General features: G+C 37.9%; 1 protein-coding gene across 1 annotated transcript in view; it reads left to right on the forward strand.

Moving 5' to 3' along the window:
- Nucleotides 1-19,086, forward strand: part of LOC122401247 (acid sphingomyelinase-like phosphodiesterase 3a) — a 93,837-nt gene that overhangs the window by 54,186 nt on the left and 20,565 nt on the right. Inside the window, exons 5-6 of the mRNA XM_043403269.1 lie at nucleotides 3,302-3,507; nucleotides 5,958-6,151. Coding sequence (XP_043259204.1) covers nucleotides 3,302-3,507; nucleotides 5,958-6,151 — 400 coding nt within the window. The remainder of the gene's footprint in view (nucleotides 1-3,301; nucleotides 3,508-5,957; nucleotides 6,152-19,086) is intronic.

The raw sequence follows: 19,086 nt of genomic DNA on the forward strand, positions 1-19,086 counted from the left end.
ACTTTGCAGGTTGCCGATTAAGTTGTAGCGACACGTGTGCTCACGCGATACCTGCCGCTGCCTACTTTCCTCTATTTATACCATTTCACTCCTCGACCCTTAAATTTCACAGTTAAACGTTTCATTTCGTGTTTCGAGTTTCGTTCCATAAATTCTACGACACGTACCCGGTGGATCTAAAATATCAAAAGTGCACGGAGGCCCATTCGTTACGCAACCCCTATGATTTAAAGATCCCTTTCTTTCGATAGAAAGGCGGCGGGCGCGAGAACCGACGATTATCGCCAGATTTATCGAACTCTGAAAATATGACGTCCCAGAGCCGAGCGAAATTTAATACGCAAAACGAATTGCCACTAATTTTGAAACGGGAAATTCACTTCGCTAAGAGATTAAATCACGGAAATCTTACTAATGGCGCGCCACTAAATTACAATTAGTCCTTGGAGGTTATCAATTAAGGAAGAATTCTTGCTTTTCCGATCAATTTTTCAAGTCATCCCCTGAGAATTGTTTTACGAAAAATTATAAAACGTACAAATTTACGCTTTTATTTTCAAAGCTTCGTCTTCATTATTATTAATATAGCGAGTTGAATTTTTCTGTGCTGAAAACTTATTTCATCACGATGGCAGTGATTGCGACGCTTCTAGTCATTAATGTCAGTTAGATCAAACTTGGAATTTAACTGTACGAGCTTGACCATCATTCGTATAAGAATTAAAATATTAGAATGATTTTTTCATAAATGATTGATCGATAAAGTGCCTTCTCTTTTGATATTTTTTTAATTTCGTGACCTGAAAATATCGTAAAGTTATAAAAGTTCGGGTCTATTTCTGTTGCCAGTACCAAAAATGTATTTTCGAGGAACGGTTTAAAGTTTTAGACGAAATTAGCAACCATCTGGATACTGCATTCGTTATATCCGCACAACTTGAGCAATTTTTAGACTTTTGCCTTAATATTGTATCAAGATATTCTTGAACATCTTTAAGGGTCCATTCTATCTTGTAGGCACGAAAAATACGTTTCTTTGTGATTTTTTTGGGGGGGCTATTAAAGAGCGATTAATTTCGGGTTTTGTAGATACATTTATTATATACTTAGCTATATTTACGAATTTTTGCAACGCATAATATCTATTGATTACGTTTTTTTTGTTGATCAATAAACAACAGTTTTTACGAACGGCGCCCGATTGCGTATGTAATAACTTGCGAACAAGTTATCCGAAATCCAAAAACCAGCGATATTCTTAATATAGATGAGTGTGGTTATAGCATGAACTAGGATTGTTTCAAAAAAACAAAAAATGGCAGGTATTTTACGAAAAAATACTGAATAGTTTCATATATTCGGCAGCTTTTTTATTAATAAAAGAAAAAGTATTGCATATATCGCAATTATCCTAGTTCATGCTATAGGAAGACCAGTTCTAAAGATACTGTATAAATTACATGATGATATCTTGAATAGTTTTTTTGTTATCACATATGCAGTGCCGAAAAATAGCTTTAAAGTTTCAGCATGCAATAACTTCTTTAATTTTCGAATTTCAATTTAATATTTGGTAGATATATTTTCGAGACTACATACTAAAAAAAAACGCAAAAAAAAATTCAATTTCTTTAATCCCACAAAGTTGAAAGACAACTTAAAGTTTTACGTCCAGTTATACCTGCGCATGGTACATTACAGCGTTCTATAACTTCGTTAATTTTCCGAATTTCAATTTAATATTTTGTAGATATATTTTCGAGACTGCATACTAAAAGAAAACGTAAAAAAAAATTCGATTTTTTAAATCCCGCGAAGTAGAAAGTCCCCTTGAGCTTTCAGAATATGCAACAAAAAATAATTCTTCTTTAAATAGGAAGAAACCCCTTATCTTCTAGCGACAGATGAGCACACGCAGTGTCTGCGACTCCTCCGCTTATTATTCACGATTATCGTTTGGATCTTTAGACTTTCAGTGCCACGTTTTAAATTCGCTCAATCTTTAACGTTTCCAGAACTCCAAAGTAAAATTACTATTTTTGTTACTTCAAATATTATATTATTCGATAATAAGTAATGGAAGTAGGGGTAGGAATTTGTTTAATGCAAAAGAAATGTAACCAATTTTATGAAGAGGATTATGTAAAATCAAACAAGCGTCGCAAAACTAAGCGGCAGTTACTTTTACGAGCAAAACCCAGTTTTTAAAGGGCTTCAATCGTGTTCCAGTGAATCGCTATTCAAACTACACTGGTTGCTTATCCAATTATAGTGGCATGCAATATCTACGATTTCTCAAGTTACATTTCTTCGTTGTTTCATCATTAATGCTATTAGTACATTATTAATGTTAACTGATGTCTGCTTTGGTGTATTTCCTAGATAATTGAATATTTCAAGGTTTACTTGGGAAATATAAGGTGCGCACCATGTGGTACGTTCCGCAGTAGCTTATAATTGGACAAATGCACCATATGGTGTACTTTACAGATAAAGGGTTACATGAAGTCTTTGACCCGATTTAGCAAATTGCAATTAAACAAACAGTCCAAAGGAATCGGGGTTCAACAAATTTATTTATCTTTTAAATGCAATAGTAACCAGTTTTCATAATGTTGCTAATTACATTTTAACAAATCCGGATTAAAACTTTAAGATCTTTGCAAGTTTTTGATCAGATTACGACAGTTTCTTGCCTTTCTAAACTTAGGTAAAACTGACGCAATTTTAAATTCGAATTTAGATTCGAGAGAGATTTAAAATAAACGCGGAAGAAATCATTATTGATGAAACAATATATTTTTTCGAGAAAATCGACAATTGCAAAATCGATTAGTACGACTCGAACGTCGATGCGAGTAGAAACGTCGAATAACGAACGCATTAAACAGACCGTATTCGGTTGCAACTACAATCCTCGAATTCAATTATCGCCAAAACGAAGCATCGTAACCAACAAAATGTTACGGTTCACGTTTAATTTAGTTTTCCAGACAGGGTCTCTTGCAAACAGGTTATAGTCTATAAAACGAACCGCTGAGCGAAAATAGAATACTGGCAACTGAAATGAAATTTATGCTAATAAGGGACCCACACGTGGACCAAAGGTAGAGTCGAACGGTGACGCCGGTTACGTGTAAACTTACTGAATATTAATGGTAATAAAGTTTCGGGGTCGAAACGAAGTGGCAGCGACACGTGCGCGATATCGTTTCTTCGTGTTTACCAGTGAATCGGAGTAATTCTCGCAGCCCTCGTCGTATGTAACCAGTACTAACGAGGTTGTAACTACTTGTTGCAGTGACGCGCTGACGCGCACCGCTGGCATGAGCGCCGAGCTGCGTCTGCAGTGTTTGCGGAATTTGACCGATCTGTTGTCTCGCACGTTTAAGGAACAATTTGTGTTTCCGGCGCTCGGACACGAGGACATCGGAGTAAGCTTCTCGCAGCTCGCTGTGTTCTGGCAGCAATGGCTGCCGCAGGAGGCTTTGGACACGTTTCAAACCGGTGGGTATATCGAAGCGTTCTGATTGTGCTCTCCACGGGTTTTCGTAGAGCACGGACCCGGAATTTCTCCGCGCAGCGAGCGAGACGTGTCTTGTAATGGTAAACACGGCTTCGGGAAAGTAATACTGGGAATCGGATTAAATCAAGAGCTCGGTCTGCCGGAAGACCGAAATTTTAGACCGCCGGGCTTTTCGTCTCGGGGCTTTAACATTTTTCGGTTACGTTTCCGGACTACTCTAGATTGTACAGCCATCTCGAAACAAAACAACCGAAGGAGTTCGATAGATGGAATGGCTACGTCCGGTGGTAATCGTGTCAAGATATTTTCGTACGTTTTCAATATTTTGCGATTGTATTAATAAATCGGTTTTTACCAGGGACGGAAACGGAAGTTGGCTATTTTTGTGGCAGCAGAGAATTTTTATTTTTGTTGGGACCATTACTGTGGTAGTAATAAATCAAATGTAGGTGTTATTTTATTTTACATTGAATAAATTGTTTAAAAGGTATTTTTAAAAACCGATGGGAATGTTAGAAAGGAAAGAATAATATGATTATACAAGATGGAGTAGAATGGGTTCTGTGTGTTCCCAATATAAACAACGAAACAATTGTTAGAAAATTATTTATGTTTTTCAGTACAACCTTTATTTGAAACTAGTCACGGAATTTTAAACGCTTACAAATCTTTTTAATGAAACAATTATCAGATTGATTTTAAATTAACAACTTTAAATAAAATTCAGTTTTAATTGAAGTATATATGAAGTTGACCGTACGCTACGAACGAAGCGTGTGCATCATATTTACGCGTTTTAGTTGTGAACACCGAATGTCGGCGGTTATAAATGGCCTCTGGCTATGTGACTTACTGTAACTGTACAATGGGGAATTTTGATAGTCTTTGATGGGTCATCAATACTGGACACGTTTTGAAATTGAGATGCGTTCATCCAGAAATAATGACTGTAATGCTTCAAATACCGTTATGAATCTCCAGAGAGCATAATAGTGTACAGTTGTTTAAAAAAGTTGAATATACGCGTTAAAATATATACAATAAACGAAATAATTAACTATTTTTCTTGTTCGATATTAAATTTTTCTTTATATATAGTATAATAATTTTAACACAGGATAAAAGAGTCATTTTTTATATTATATATCTTAATATTATAATTAATGGAAAAGAAATGATAATTTTTAAATTCTCGCAATGATTACCTAAAAAATATTATTGTAAAGGTTTTAAAAATAAAAACGTGAACACATTTTGGTGTACTGGAAACAAACTGTCTACAAATTTCGAAACAATTAATGGAAACCGCTCTAATCATTATAATCTAAATACTTCCTTAGATACAATTAAAATTGATCTCCAACGGTGCTTGTTACTTCAGAGCAGAAGCTTAAGATTAAAGCGATGTCATTTTAAAGAGCCGAGAATATAACGAGCAATGTAAAACTTTGCTCTAATAGCTTCTCAATTATAAGTATCGTCCTCCGTACTGCAGACCTGCATTAATTGGTTTTTAAGTGGACTCGACTTTAAGAACTAATAATTATCCATGGTTCTCACGGAATATACAAAATGAGTGAAACCGAGTGGAATAAACAAGCATAAATTGATTTCACGTGCAAAACGAAATCAAAAATGTAGAACAACGTTTCTTCGTACAAATCGTCGTTTTCGAGAGAATCGATTTTGAAAATTCACTGGGCGCGTGCAGTAGAATATGACTTGGATATTAACGCAAGTAGAAAGATCGAGTAATGGTCAGACGCGCCAATAAAATCGTATTCACTCGCACGCGTGCCCGACAAATTCTCAAATTCGATTACTCTGATAACGAAGAAATTCTATTCTATACTTTCAATTTGTTTTTGCATGAATAATCGCTCCGTAAAATGTTTAAACTTAATTTAGGAACGACAGAACCCTATAGAAATTCGTTTTTAATTTTAATCGATAAAAATTGTTTAAAAATATTATTTTGAGCATTTCTATAAAATTTTTGTGTCCATTAACGGATATCCATGGACCTAGACAAAACAAGGGTCAAATATTAACGAATAGTAATTTTTTACTCCTGTGTTCTTCATAATTTTAACAAAATTGATTGAAATCGACAGTGACCTGTCGATGCCAGAGGATTCTTCACCCTTGTTTCAGAGTCACATGGGGTTGTGGAGGGTCGAGCAAATTGCTACTTATAAGTCGCGCACGGGCAGACGTCCACAAACTCTAGTAACGAATAAAATCCATTCGTAACAATCAGGGTAAAAAGAATTTTGTTCGAATAAGGTCAGACTTTGTTCGCAGTCGTTTCAATAAGAAGCTAATAATACCAAGCGCCGTCGTTGAAGGCGGAAAATTACGGTAGAAAGAACGACAAGCGGAACGTAAGCTGCTGGCAACTTCACTCGACGATTTCAAACACTTGTTTCAGCCGGATATTACACGATAGAGCAGCGCTCGAAAAAGTATCGAATCATCTTCCTCAACACAAATTTGTGGTTGAACACAGCCGACAACCATACATTGCATCGCTCTGGAAGCACGATCCATAACACGCTCGATCCTTTCGGTCAATGGAACTGGTTCGAGTCGACCCTCGACAATGCTCGAAGGAAGGAGGAAACGGTAAGCACAGTTCCACAGAATTCTATAATATTAACTTTCGAAGCGTGCCGTAACTCTGCATTGTTTGCTTTCGCCTCTGTTATTATTTTTACGAACTGACACAGTTGGAAAACACGATCCAGCAACGGTTTTATATTACAAAGCGAGACACTTTGATTACCGCGATTACCTTAAACAACAGGTAAATTGTGCATTGTATAAAGTATCACTATACGAATACATTCACGGATTTATTCTCTTATGCAACGAAGAATTTTGCATTTACGAAATACAAAGCAGCTCTTTACTATTTCCGAATTTTTAAGAGAGTATCCTAGTTTAAACAAAATTTACTGTTTTATACTAACGTCTATTAATATCTTATCTATCAGCACAAATGTTTTCCAAAGCTCTGTTTTTAATATTCTAAAATTATTATTTGTGTAAATTATATTTTGGACATTTAATCTGCATGGTGAAACTGTTTAATTTTAAAATAAGTAGATTTGAATATCTTTTTTCTTCGAATTCATTATTCTATCAAATTCTGGCATTAAAAATAGGACATTTTACTTGAAAATTTGAAGTTGAACTTTCTCGGGTGACTCCGCCTGGAAAAAGAATTTACACTTCATTTAATATTGCTCTGGAATTTAAGCAGCTTTCGTAGAGAGGAATTCTTGATACAATTAATAATTTACAAGCTATCGTATACCATCGTTAAATCTTACGTAAACTTTTGTTTATATCAAGTATACAGGTTGCGTAATCTGAGAAAATTGTGTATCGAATTTCGGCCTCTAATAAATTAAATTAGTTGTTTAAAAAGTTGCACAGATTTCGCTAAACCGGGATGGAAGATTATTTAATCCTCTCTCGGGATTAAATTTTTTTTACTACCATTATCGAGCACCCTCGAGCGTCTTTCACGGTGCACTTGTAATTCCTGGCGCCAAAGTACTGGATTTATGAGAAAACAATTCATTTTCCTCATTCGCCTCGTACGATATTACTGTAAAACAATGTGATGCGATAAGTATATCATATAATGTCGATTGTTATTTAAAAGTGTTCTTTACTAACGCGAGATACGACTTTCCCAATAAAACTTTCAATGGTTATGAGGTTTGTATAGAATGTATTTATGACTGTACGCAAGGTTCAAGGAGGTATGAGAGAAGTTGAAATTTATAGTGAAAGCTAAGCACCCGTGAACCCGGTGTGGGATTGTCGCCAATATCTTGGAACACATTTTCTTCGATATTGCTTCTTCGACGTCTACGACCGCGATTTTTAAGGGGTCAGAGGAAAGGTTTGCGTTTGAACAATATTTTTTTTAACATACACTATCGTCCAAAAGTTCGAAGTCAGTGAATAAATCAATCGAAACAGGATCGTATCTAATTTAGAGACGAATATGGGTGTTTAAAATCACGAAGGAAATTTTATTTTTCAAGAAACTAACACGCAACGGTGTACACCTTTTTGAAAAACTGCTGTAGCAGTCTGGTGTTAAATTCCACGCAAATTGTGCGAAAACCGAGTCACCGTATAACGAAAACAACTGACTTCCTGTTAATAAAATACAAAAAGTTGTGGATCGAAGCGAAGGTAGCAGTTATAAATTTTCTGCTTAACCCCATTGTTTCTCTGAGTTACAGTACACCTTTTTACTCCTTCCTTTACACTAGGAACATACTAGTTTTTTTAGGCAACGCAGAATAACGCGAGGAACATAACGTTACGCAATAGATGAAATAAAAATTATAAAACACCTATAAAAATTTTAATTCTATTTTGGGTCTATGGACACTAGGAGATTCGAGTAAGATATTAAATATTGAATTTGTGGTATCAAAACTTACTGATCACGTATGAAATTCAGGTAGAAAAATACGTACGACAAAATTACAAAATATGAGGTCAAGCACTACGTCAGTCAACATACGACTCAACTACAGTTCATCACGAAATTTTCGCATTATCAGTGAAGCTTCCCGAGTAACCAGCTTAATTACAAGACACTTTATAACTACGTCTGTGCATTCCCGTGGGTACGGTGTAATTGAAATACGACCATACTTTGCTATAAGTATACGAAAGCTCTTCAGCAAAAATCTTCAACATGTTCGTGCAAAAACTGTTTGCTTTCGCGTTCAAATGAAATGTTTGCATTCCTACCAACCCCATCTTTGTTCGTGCGTACGTTCCATTTTTAAAACAAACTTTCTCGCATCCAAGTTCCCGGTGCGTCTAATTCTGCGGAACGTCGAATACCGGATTCCCGTTTTATGCAAAAACATTGTGGCGAATCAATGTTCACCGTGAAATTTTCTCCCGGGGTTTGGCATCTCCTAGGAAACTACTGAAACTTAGAGGTAACTGTAAACTTTTAATTACCGCGTCAAAGAACACCACTTTCGTTTGAACATCCCCCGGGATTTGAAACGAGAGAGGAGAGAAATTCGACAAGGATGATCGGAGTATAAACAATTCGCAAAAATAATGACGGTCGTCGACCAATGATAGAATAATATATATTCGTCGTTTTCGACGAACCGAGTCTACGCGTAACAATTTTTACTACGAAGGGCTAAACGACAGTATAAAGGATATTTTTCTACCGCGGTAACATTTTTCGAGATAAAAAATTCACGGAAAATTTTTCCAAGCGAGATGGCGTATTTTCACCACCGTTGTGTTGCATCTAATAAAAAGAGAAATTTCGCCGTGCGTGATTTATAATTCCCGAAAAAGATGTGCAAATAATCTGTCATGTTATTCTTATAAATAATAACATGAAGGCTGAATTCTTTTTTATCTTACAAATATTCAAAACGAAGTGACAATTTTAACGAATTTTGAGATGAGGATAAAATTAGTTTTTCCAAATACTTTTAACAGATTCGGACAACATAACGCTATACATACAAAATTCGAAAAAACGAGACTCGTTAACTGGCTCCAAAACGATGAACCAATTCCAGAAACCGAGGACTCTATAATAGCTATACAAAACCCAGTAATTGCCACAAGAACCTGCCAAAAACACGTAATAAAGGGCACCAACTCGGACAGATGCAGAAAACACCACATTGCGCAAGAAACAATTGTCCAGGAGGATGCAAAACATTAGTAGCAACGCGATGTACAGACCGATGCAACATCGAAATAAAAATAATGCAAGGTTTGGGTAAAGCGTTGGAATTAGTACAAGAATTAGTATAGAGGCTAAACAATTACAGCCAGCAGACTGGATATAATGCTTAAAAATAAGTAACAAAAGGGTTTGTAATTAACAGACGTATCATTTTCCAAAACAGAGACGTCTTTGCAGTGATTTTTTCGCTGGTATATAAGTTATAAATATGGTATATTTACATTAATTGGAAGTTATGACATTTATATAAAAAATGTTTACTTGTCGTACGTTCTATACAATGTGTATTGTTGCTATTATTCTTTCATTCAAAAACAAATATGGCGGTCGACTGCATAAGAACTGATGGCCAGAGGTTTGAAACAAAATTTGAACAATAGAATATTATATAAATATAAATTGAATATATAAAGTTTTTTAGTCTCTTGTTTGGTTGAAAAATAAAAAGCAACGGGAACATAGCCTTTTATTTGTATAAATCGGATAAAAATTAAATTATTGTATGAAGTCTACACCATTAAAAACGACGTTCACCATCCCGCCATAGTTTACTCTCGACCGCATATTTGTTTTCGAAGACAAAATTGAAAAAAAATTTCTATACACTATGCGCATTCATCGTGTGCGTTGTTATTGAAATGTTTGAAAGGGAAATTGTCTTTTTATTATTTAAAAATAAATTGTAAAAATAATACTATTTCACAAATACAAGTACTATCAAAGTACATAATTTGACTTGGTAGTCAAGGCAGGTTATATATTTTTCTCAGAAAACAAACAATAAAAATAGAAGCGAATATTGACAAACTTCATTGTACGTATGCTACAACAAAAAGTCGAAAAGTTATATGGCGTTAAAATAACATTGTACGTTAGAAATTCCAACCGAAATCTTTAAAATGGTCGTTCGTGGTAGCTTTAGTGCTAAATCGACGGCGGTGAGCTTACGAACGAATCTGAAATTTTTATTCGTCATCCGCGAATAAAATTTGCCCCAAGTTTGCTCGTAACGTGACGCCTCAGGGCACGCGCCTCTGCCTCATCACGATCTTGATCCTATTCGAAGTCTGCGAACGGAACAAGTATGGCGCGACGAAAGTGGGCCATCTTAGTTAGAACTGCAGCGACTTCGTCTTTGAGACAGCCGAGTGTTTCGGAGGGCCCGAGAGTCGAAAAATTCAACTACGGTCGTAATTATCCTCTCCTCCCTACCCCCCGTTTATCAAACGTTGCGTCGCGAGTCAGACCGTTGCTCGTTAGATTATAACAGACAGAGGGGGGGCGATAGAAGTAACGCGAAACGATATTATTTGCGTCTTCCTGGGGATCCGACGCGCGCGTCGTGTAGCACAAAGGAACTCGTGGATACATCGCGCGCTGATAAAGGGTGCGAATGTTCCTAGCCGGGGGCTTGAGTATATTTAACTTGCAGAATGGTTCCCCCTTTGCGCGGCTACGGGGAGTTCGATAATTAAAAGGATCAAGCTCGCTTCGGATACCGAGACGCGCCCGGATACCGTAAAACGAGCCTGCGAAATCTGAGTCAACGAGAGGCTATACGTCGAAAAGTTTATCGACGAAACGTCAATTCGGAGAGGGTTATGGGCAGGGGGATGAAAATCCTTGGATGCGAGGGAGGGGCCGGAGGTATCAATGCCAACGCCGCTTCGTTTCCTCCGCTTTTGGTCTCTGTTGCGATAAATTATTTTACACGGGATACGGTTACTGGGACGACAGGCTATCAGTCAATAACAGAACTTCCGGTCCCCGGAACTTTATAGTCTGAGAGCAACCGTTGAATCCCCTTTCTCCGCGCCGGACACGAAGTTACCGAGGAAATATTAATATTCGATATTGTTCGACAGCCCGATAATCGCGCCGCCGTTCGATGTGTACGCGCCTCTGGAATGCTATTTGCAAGAGGAAACGATCTAGATTGAGAAAATTGCTTTCATTACGACGATTCTGGGTGATACGTACGTCTTGGGGCTTGAGTTACGGTACGCGAATGTAATTGATTCTGGAAACATCGAGACCACGGACGATCAAAGGGAAAAGGGTCCGTCGAGCCCGCGTTTTTTATATTTTCGGATGAAATATAATCATTACACCCATGTATCTTGATTCTATGCAAACTTTCCTTACATTATACGTATAGTCCATCATTGGACCTTCGTATTTTTGTCACAAACGAAGCTTCAAACGGCCTATGTATATACATTCATTTCTTACTTATACCTGCAGAATGTACTGACAAAGTTTGGTGAAAACTTGGAATATTATAAATAGACTGTAGATCTTCATGCAATATTTTTATTAATTGATGTAATGAAATGGGAGCTTTGTAGAGGGTTGTCTCAACCTCTAAATATAATAATTCTTATCTTACGTATAATGTTTTGTGAATTAAAATTTCCCATAAATGCATAAACATCCATAGTTCAATTATACATATAAAACCCTGTAAATGGCGCCTCATAAACGTGGTTTTCAACATAGGCTTTCGAATTAAAGAACAAAAGTGCCTTCTGTAGTCCAGTCGGCCCATTTTGTCTAGTAAAATAATTAAGAATACACATAAATGTCAAAGTATTTAAAGCAAGGGTAAATTTACTAGACCCACGTAATTTCAAATGTTTCTTGTCTTCTAATTTGTATTTTTGATGCAACTCTATATCGAAAAGAAATACGGAAACGTTCAACGAGAGTGAATTATAAACTTTGTAACTGCTGTTTTGCTACCAGTGTTCGTTTCGAAGCACAATAAATACGTGTGCCACTCGAAAGACTAACCGTGTTTAATATACCCTTTATTAAAAAGACTCTGCATTCTGCTACAATTTACTACGAATTTTAATAAGCTCCATATTCTTGAAAGTTATCGTATTCATCGAACTTAACTTTCTAAGGATGTACTCCTCGAACACACAGTATGCAAAGAGTAGATCGATATTTAATATCTACGCTTATAAGTTACGGGAAACAGTACAAAAACTGGCACGGGGCAATAAGCCCGAAGTACTTAAACTCGCGTGAAACTTTAAAAACGAATAGAGTTTAAAGAGGTCGTAACCGTACCTTACATATATATATAATAGAAATACCTTCGATCAATTTATCGGTAACAATTCGAAAGGTTGCGTGTTACTGGAAGATTGTGCTCGTACGCGGGGGCGGGCCACGGCGTTACGAGTTACTTTTCTCTAAAAATATCGAGCACAGACGTATAAGTTTCATTTTCTATTACGTGCTGTAGGAACCCGCGGTCCGCGGCAGGGTTTCGTAAATTTCTCTGACCGCAACTTGAACAAAACATACGATTCGGTGTGCATTTTCCATAACACCCCTGCTGATAAATCATATTTTACTGTCAGAAGTGAGTTCAAAAATGTAAAATTCGGGACTAGTGGGCTTGACAGGTTGTGCAGCCACGAACCAATTCCGACAAAAAGTTTGGACGAATGGAAATTCGACTCGGAGCGTATTGCATTCTAGTCACATCGGTCCGCGCAAAAAAATTTCCCCGATTCGTGAATTCGACGCTACATTCGGGCGGCTGGTGTGTTTTCGCGTATAAACACGACGAACTTGAATTATTGCACGAATTCTCGAGGAAATTAAGAAACGCGCACGACCAGTCAGAAATAAAATTCTCTAATATTATTCGTTCAATTTCCGACAAAATAGTTTCTTTGTAAATTAGGGTTTACCAAATATTAGTTTTCAAAATGTTTAGGGATTACAGTTCTTTCAAGTTATTTAAAATTACTGTCAGGTTTACAAATCGTTGGTACACGGGATTCTGTTTCTAAAAGTAAATTGATACGACTGTTCTAAAGGTATTCGAGTAAAAGCTGTTTAGGCGAGCGACAAAAATTGATGGTAGTCTTACGAAAAAATTCATCGCAGCTTTCGCGGTAACAACGTTCGACGCGATTCGATCCAATTACTTTGTCCGTGGCAACGAGGTTCGAATTAAACCTCGGCGTTTAATTGTCCCGTGAAAAGCGTTTCCAGCAGTACGTTACAATGATTTCGTGGAAACTGATAGATACCCGGGCAATGTGTCACAGCGATCGAACGAACCTCCCCGAAGATTTACTTTCCGCTCCAATAAACGGGTCTTGGGTCCCTCTGCGGGATCGATCCATCCGGAACAAACATCTATTTCATATGGTAGCGACCGCTGAAAGAAATTCCTGGCTCCCTGGGCTTTGCAGATTTGTACAACGGGCAAATATAAGGGACACGTATTTTTTTCCAACCGCGATAAATCAAGTTTAAGGAGCGAGATTTCAACCCTACTGCGTTCAAAACTATTAAACATAAAAGCAAAGTCTTCTAAATAAATCATGTACGAGATCTCGGTTTACGATCGCCATTATCTGTATCCGAAAGAGTAACATTTACATTTCTGAATTATTCGACAGGAACAAAAAAGAACAGAAACGAATTAGTTTTTTTTATGCACTTGCTGCCCGGGATCGAACTTCCTTTCCACCTCAAACTACGCGAATAATATCTTTTCCAACGGCACGAATGCTTCAAAGTTCCTTAACGAAGACATTTTTAAACCCAACGTTGCTTTCTTTGTACTATACATCCTTGCTAATCTTGCAGTGCTTCCCAGTTTGCGAACTATTTCGTGTCTTGTGTCTGTAGTTTGCCCTACACTGGTAATTTTCAAGCTTCAGCTTTCTGCGGGCGCCCACACCGAAGGAAAACTTGTGGCGAATCTGGCACAGAATGAAATTGCTGTTTTTAATATATTTTGCAACAGTCTTCTCTTAGATCTATTTGTGGCACACGAATTTGTATTTTATTTAAAATGATTTCGTACTTATCAGTCGATCGCATCTAATTAAACTTGTTTTCTCATGGACATATTAATTTATTTTCTTGTAATTTCAAAAAGAAAATTTAAGAAAATAGACATGTTAATACATAAAGTTAAAAATAATCTCAACAAAATATAAATATAAATACATTATTTTCTCGTGAAATAAAAATAAAAAAATTGTTCATTAAATATACATGCATCAACGATCAAAATTTTGTTATTTTGCCAAACAGAGTCAACTGAAGAATCCATGTACATTTCTAAAAACCGGTTAATTCCGTGGGTCTTTGAAGTGCAAAACACAGCGATCGATTTTACGACAGAGCTTAACATATGGAATCCGCGAAATACGTCTGCGGAAGGGCGCCCATAATTCACCGTACGCCGCATAATTGACAAGCTATTCGAACCGGGATACCTTCTATTCCACAGCGTCGCGCGGATATGCTTCTTTCTTTCTTCCTGGAACTCGCAGAATTCCATTAACACACGCAGACTCGGCGGGAGTGGTTGGCGTTATTGCTAACAATGAGTTCGCGCTTCGACGGAATGAGATCGGTCGCGAATTTATTCCAACGAGCAATTACTATCCCGTCTCGCCACTCATCCCCCAGTACGGATTCTTTGCATTACGAATTCGCCGGTGCAACCAGCGCCGCGATTTCGACGATATCGGTGTCAGATAACGCGTCTTCGAGATATCGGTTATCGATTATGGCCCGCGGCGTTTAGAACGAGGACGAATCCTTCAGCCGGTTGGATGCTACGACCGGTGATAAATTATGGAAGGACTTTGAATTCCATACACGCTACGAAGATCCGTATAGCTAAACGCGTTGCACGCCGATCCTATTGATCTCGATCGCGTATAACCTCCCTCGCGCCACCCTTGAAACCCGGTTCTCCACGACTATTCTCGCGCGTCTTCTCCTTTGACGCCGTCGACGTCTGCACGTGAAAGCGAGCGTGTCACCCCGTTACGCATAAACCCGTGAATCGCGCGGGATCGAACCAGGGGGGTGGAGCATTACTGTCATCAAAATTCACCGCAGCTCGACAAAAACAACTTGTTCCTCGTCGCGCGGGGGAATATATTCCCCCGTGGATCGATCGATCCAGGGATGAAAAACGGCTCCGCGGGCGTTATTACTGGGTCCTGTTGGGTAGGGAAAGCGATAAACAAAATTTCGTTCCAGCGACAGCGCAATAACCTCGCGTTTCGGCGATACGACATTTCGGGATCGTCATGTGGCAGTTTATGCGACGTTGTTACAATCAGAAACGTTTTCGTGTGTTTATAGTTAATAGGAAACGCGTTGTTTTTAACGTTTGGGAAAGTGTTTGATAAGTATATACAGATGCTTTATTATTTGTGATAATATGATCTTTCGCTGAGGAGCGAACAAAATTCATTCCCAAGATTAGACGTCAAAGAAAGTGTATCTAGATAGCAAAAATAAGTTCTATGAACAATTGTGGGTGGTTTCCAATTGTCAAGAAACAAAGTTTCGTTCTCGTGAACAATTTGAGCGATTTGGTCTGGTAGTCAAAGTTCTAAGTAGAAATAGAGAGTAATGGGCAGACGCGATAGGCATGGAGTTCTTATTTTCCATTCTCCTTTTCTAAAAGCGTCTAAAAGAGCTACTCTGGCGTTCAAGAAAATGTATCTAGATAGTAAAAATAAGTTCTATGATAAATTGTGGGTGGTTTCCAATTGTTAAGAAGCAAAATTTCATTCTCGTGGACAATTTGAGCGATTTGGTCTGGCAGTCAACATTTTAAGTAGAAACAAAGAGTAATGGTCAGACGCGCTAGGCAAATTATATAAATGAAGTTCCTATTTTCCATTCTCCTGTTCTAAAAGCATCTAAAATTGCTACTCTGGCTTTATTCGATTAACGAAAAACCGTGGATTTGTTGATAGAATCAGAGTAATCGAAAGAACAGCGTCCCTAAGCGGTCGACTTCGCATCATAAATTTCGCGTCCATAGTTAATCGCAGAGTCTGTGGCGGAAGATCGTCTGAAAAACGACAGAAACATGCGTCAATCTATGGGGCGCGTCCAAGAAAATGAACAAAAATGAACCGGGATTAAGAACCGTAATTGACAAGCGAATCAGCCACGCGTCAGTTTTCCAACCCCCATCGGAGGAACGATAAATCTTTTTCAGATATCCGCGAAATATCAACTCTGCCGCGGCGTCTCCGGAGGATCCGCGTAGAATTTTCCGAAATCCTGCAGATCCGTTGTGTACCCGGACCCGGTCGAACAAAAGATAGAAATCCGATTTGCTCTGGACAGATATAATCCTCTTCCTCCCTCAATCGCCGTCTCCGCACCCCTTTCAGCCTTGTTCCCTGGCAAGAGACTCGCGAACACGGCCCGGAACTCGATCGATCTGCTGAAATCCCATAATACGATCGCAAATTACGAGCCGTTTAGACGCGTCAGCGGCGAAACTGACCAATCAACGACACCATTGTTGCTCGGTCCGATTGATCCACGACCCGGCCGAACAGGCGGGTTGATTCGCCTACCGATCAGGCACTTTTGATTCGAAATCAACGTCGGCGCCGGTGCCCGGCCATTCAAACCTCCGTGTTCGAACAAAAATTTATATTCGAGTCTATCGCGTCTCTACGAGCTCGCGGTGCTTGTTGTCAGCCACGGGAAATTAAATTCAGTCCATCCCTTTCGTTTCATCTTTCGATGCGCCGAATCAAACATTTTGGAAGTATTCAGAGCTTTCGTGGACTAGAATTCAATGACGTGTTTCCAGCCAACGCAGTTATGGACGGACGATACTCGCTTTGTCTCCCTTGATTTCAAATTTCGTTTGGAATACGTTGCTCCCTGGCCGATCTTTTTAATTCGTCTTAACAGTTTGCTGCATACTGTTGTACATTTTGGTAACATTGCATTCTTAAATATATACGAGGGTTGTTCAATAAGTCCTCAGAAAAATATAGAAAAACAAATTATTTTAGGTAGATTTTTTTTTATTTTTCAACATAATCTCCTTTTAGCTCTATACACTTTTCCAAGCAATTCTCCAAGTTATTATTATTATATTAATATTGTCTACATAGTTTGAAAATTGCATAAATATCCTCAGTTCAGCGATCACTATTGGCCATAATTCGAAATTACAATTCTCGTGTATTTCCCTTTGACACGAGCTACTAAGACCGATTTTATTGCTTCAAAGCTGAAACTATTGTCTGAGCTAAATTGCAAGAGTCCTCAGCATAGTACTCTACCGATGATGTCATAAGGCGCACTGTCCCCAACGTTCCTGACACTTCTTAAAACAGCGTTGGAAGTCTTCCTCCGGAAAGCTTTTGAACTACTATGTCCCATTCGCTTTAATTGCGTCGACGATATCAAATCATCTCTCTGTTAGCTCCGCTTCAATTCGGGAGAGTACAATATAACCGTACGTGGAGTTGGGCAAATTTTATTAACGCGGAACGAATAAAGATTTTAGATTTGTTCGTAAATTATAATTCGTTGATGGGATTCTTTTGAACCGACATAACAAACTTTTATTAGATATCAGGAAATTTGTCGTATGAAAAAATGTATCGTTCCTCCGAAATAATATTCGCCAATTACATCGAAATATATGTCTATAATAAATTCTTTTCTTTTGTTTATGTTTCATCGTTTGAGAATTTAGGAATTCGCAATTTTGTTGTAATTAATTTCCAAACACGCAGACTTCTTCCTTTATCTTAGCTACGCTAACTGTACTTCTGCCGCTTTCTTTATCGGATCTATCAATCCCGCTTACAAGAGATCTGGTGTTTCCGATCGTATCACTCGGAAGTGGGAATTACTGTACGTAGAAAATGCTTAAATGTAAACCACACTACCTGGAGATAGAAATAGAACAAATTATTTTTCAATCTCCCATGGCTGACACTCGAACAGCTGTTCAAACGAAGTAACATCTCTACTTCGTCATTTGGGATTTGGAGACGTAATTTAAATTTTGAATTTATTGTTCGACTATTTGAACAATAGATATAACATTCGTCAAAGTTACCTTTACACATATAGGGTGTTCGGCCACCCCCTAGGAAAAATTTTAATGGGGGATTCTAGAGGCCAAAATAAGCCGAAAATCAAGAATACCAATTTGTTGATAGAGGCTTCGTTAAAAAGTTATTAACAATTAAATTCAAAAATTTCAAATCGCTCTGGAAAAATTATTTCCGGTTGCGGGGGTCAATTACAATCATTTTTTATGAATAGACATACCCCTGAAATCTTGCGCATTTTTGAGAAAAAAATTCAGTACGGGCGGAACTTTTTAACGAAGCCTCCATCAACAAATTGGTATTCTTGATTTTCATTTTATTTTGGCCTCTAAAATTCCCCATTCAAATTTTTCCCAGGAGTGGCGGAACACCCTGTATATGTTCTTTTTCAATTAAGTCTGTCCACTAATGTTACTGTAATATTTTCTTCTCTATATGCTTCAGTACATTAAGAAACATAATACCCGTCAATGTTCAATTTTATTTCGAGCCTGTAGGTCTAAGATTCTTACATCGTAAAATAGATAGAGCAAATATTAAGAAGCATCTATAAAAATGACCACCTGGATATCGGGATGCGGATAATCGAAGTCCTACCGTAGTTCTGAAGCAGTTTATGTGTGGGTAAATTTTGGAATTTGCATGTTGTTCCCCGGGAAACTGAAACTGTAGTGTTTCACGGAAATTTCAAGTTTCGGTGCATCGTTGGGGTTTGTGCTCGCCCAAGCAATTCTATGGTTCATGAAAGCCCCGATGTAAACCTAAGAGATTCGATTTAGGCACGACCAAAGCGTTCGATACGTAATGAACATTTTTCAGGGACCAAAGTGTTGTTTCGCATTTAATTGTGAAATTTATCGCGAGGCAGAAATTTTTGTTCGACGCGATAACGCGATAGAGGATGCTCGCGA

This window comes from Colletes gigas, unplaced genomic scaffold (assembly GCF_013123115.1).
Source record: "Colletes gigas isolate AHSC1104 unplaced genomic scaffold, ASM1312311v1 Colletes_gigas_Sc00023, whole genome shotgun sequence".
Lineage (NCBI taxonomy): Eukaryota > Metazoa > Arthropoda > Insecta > Hymenoptera > Colletidae > Colletes > Colletes gigas.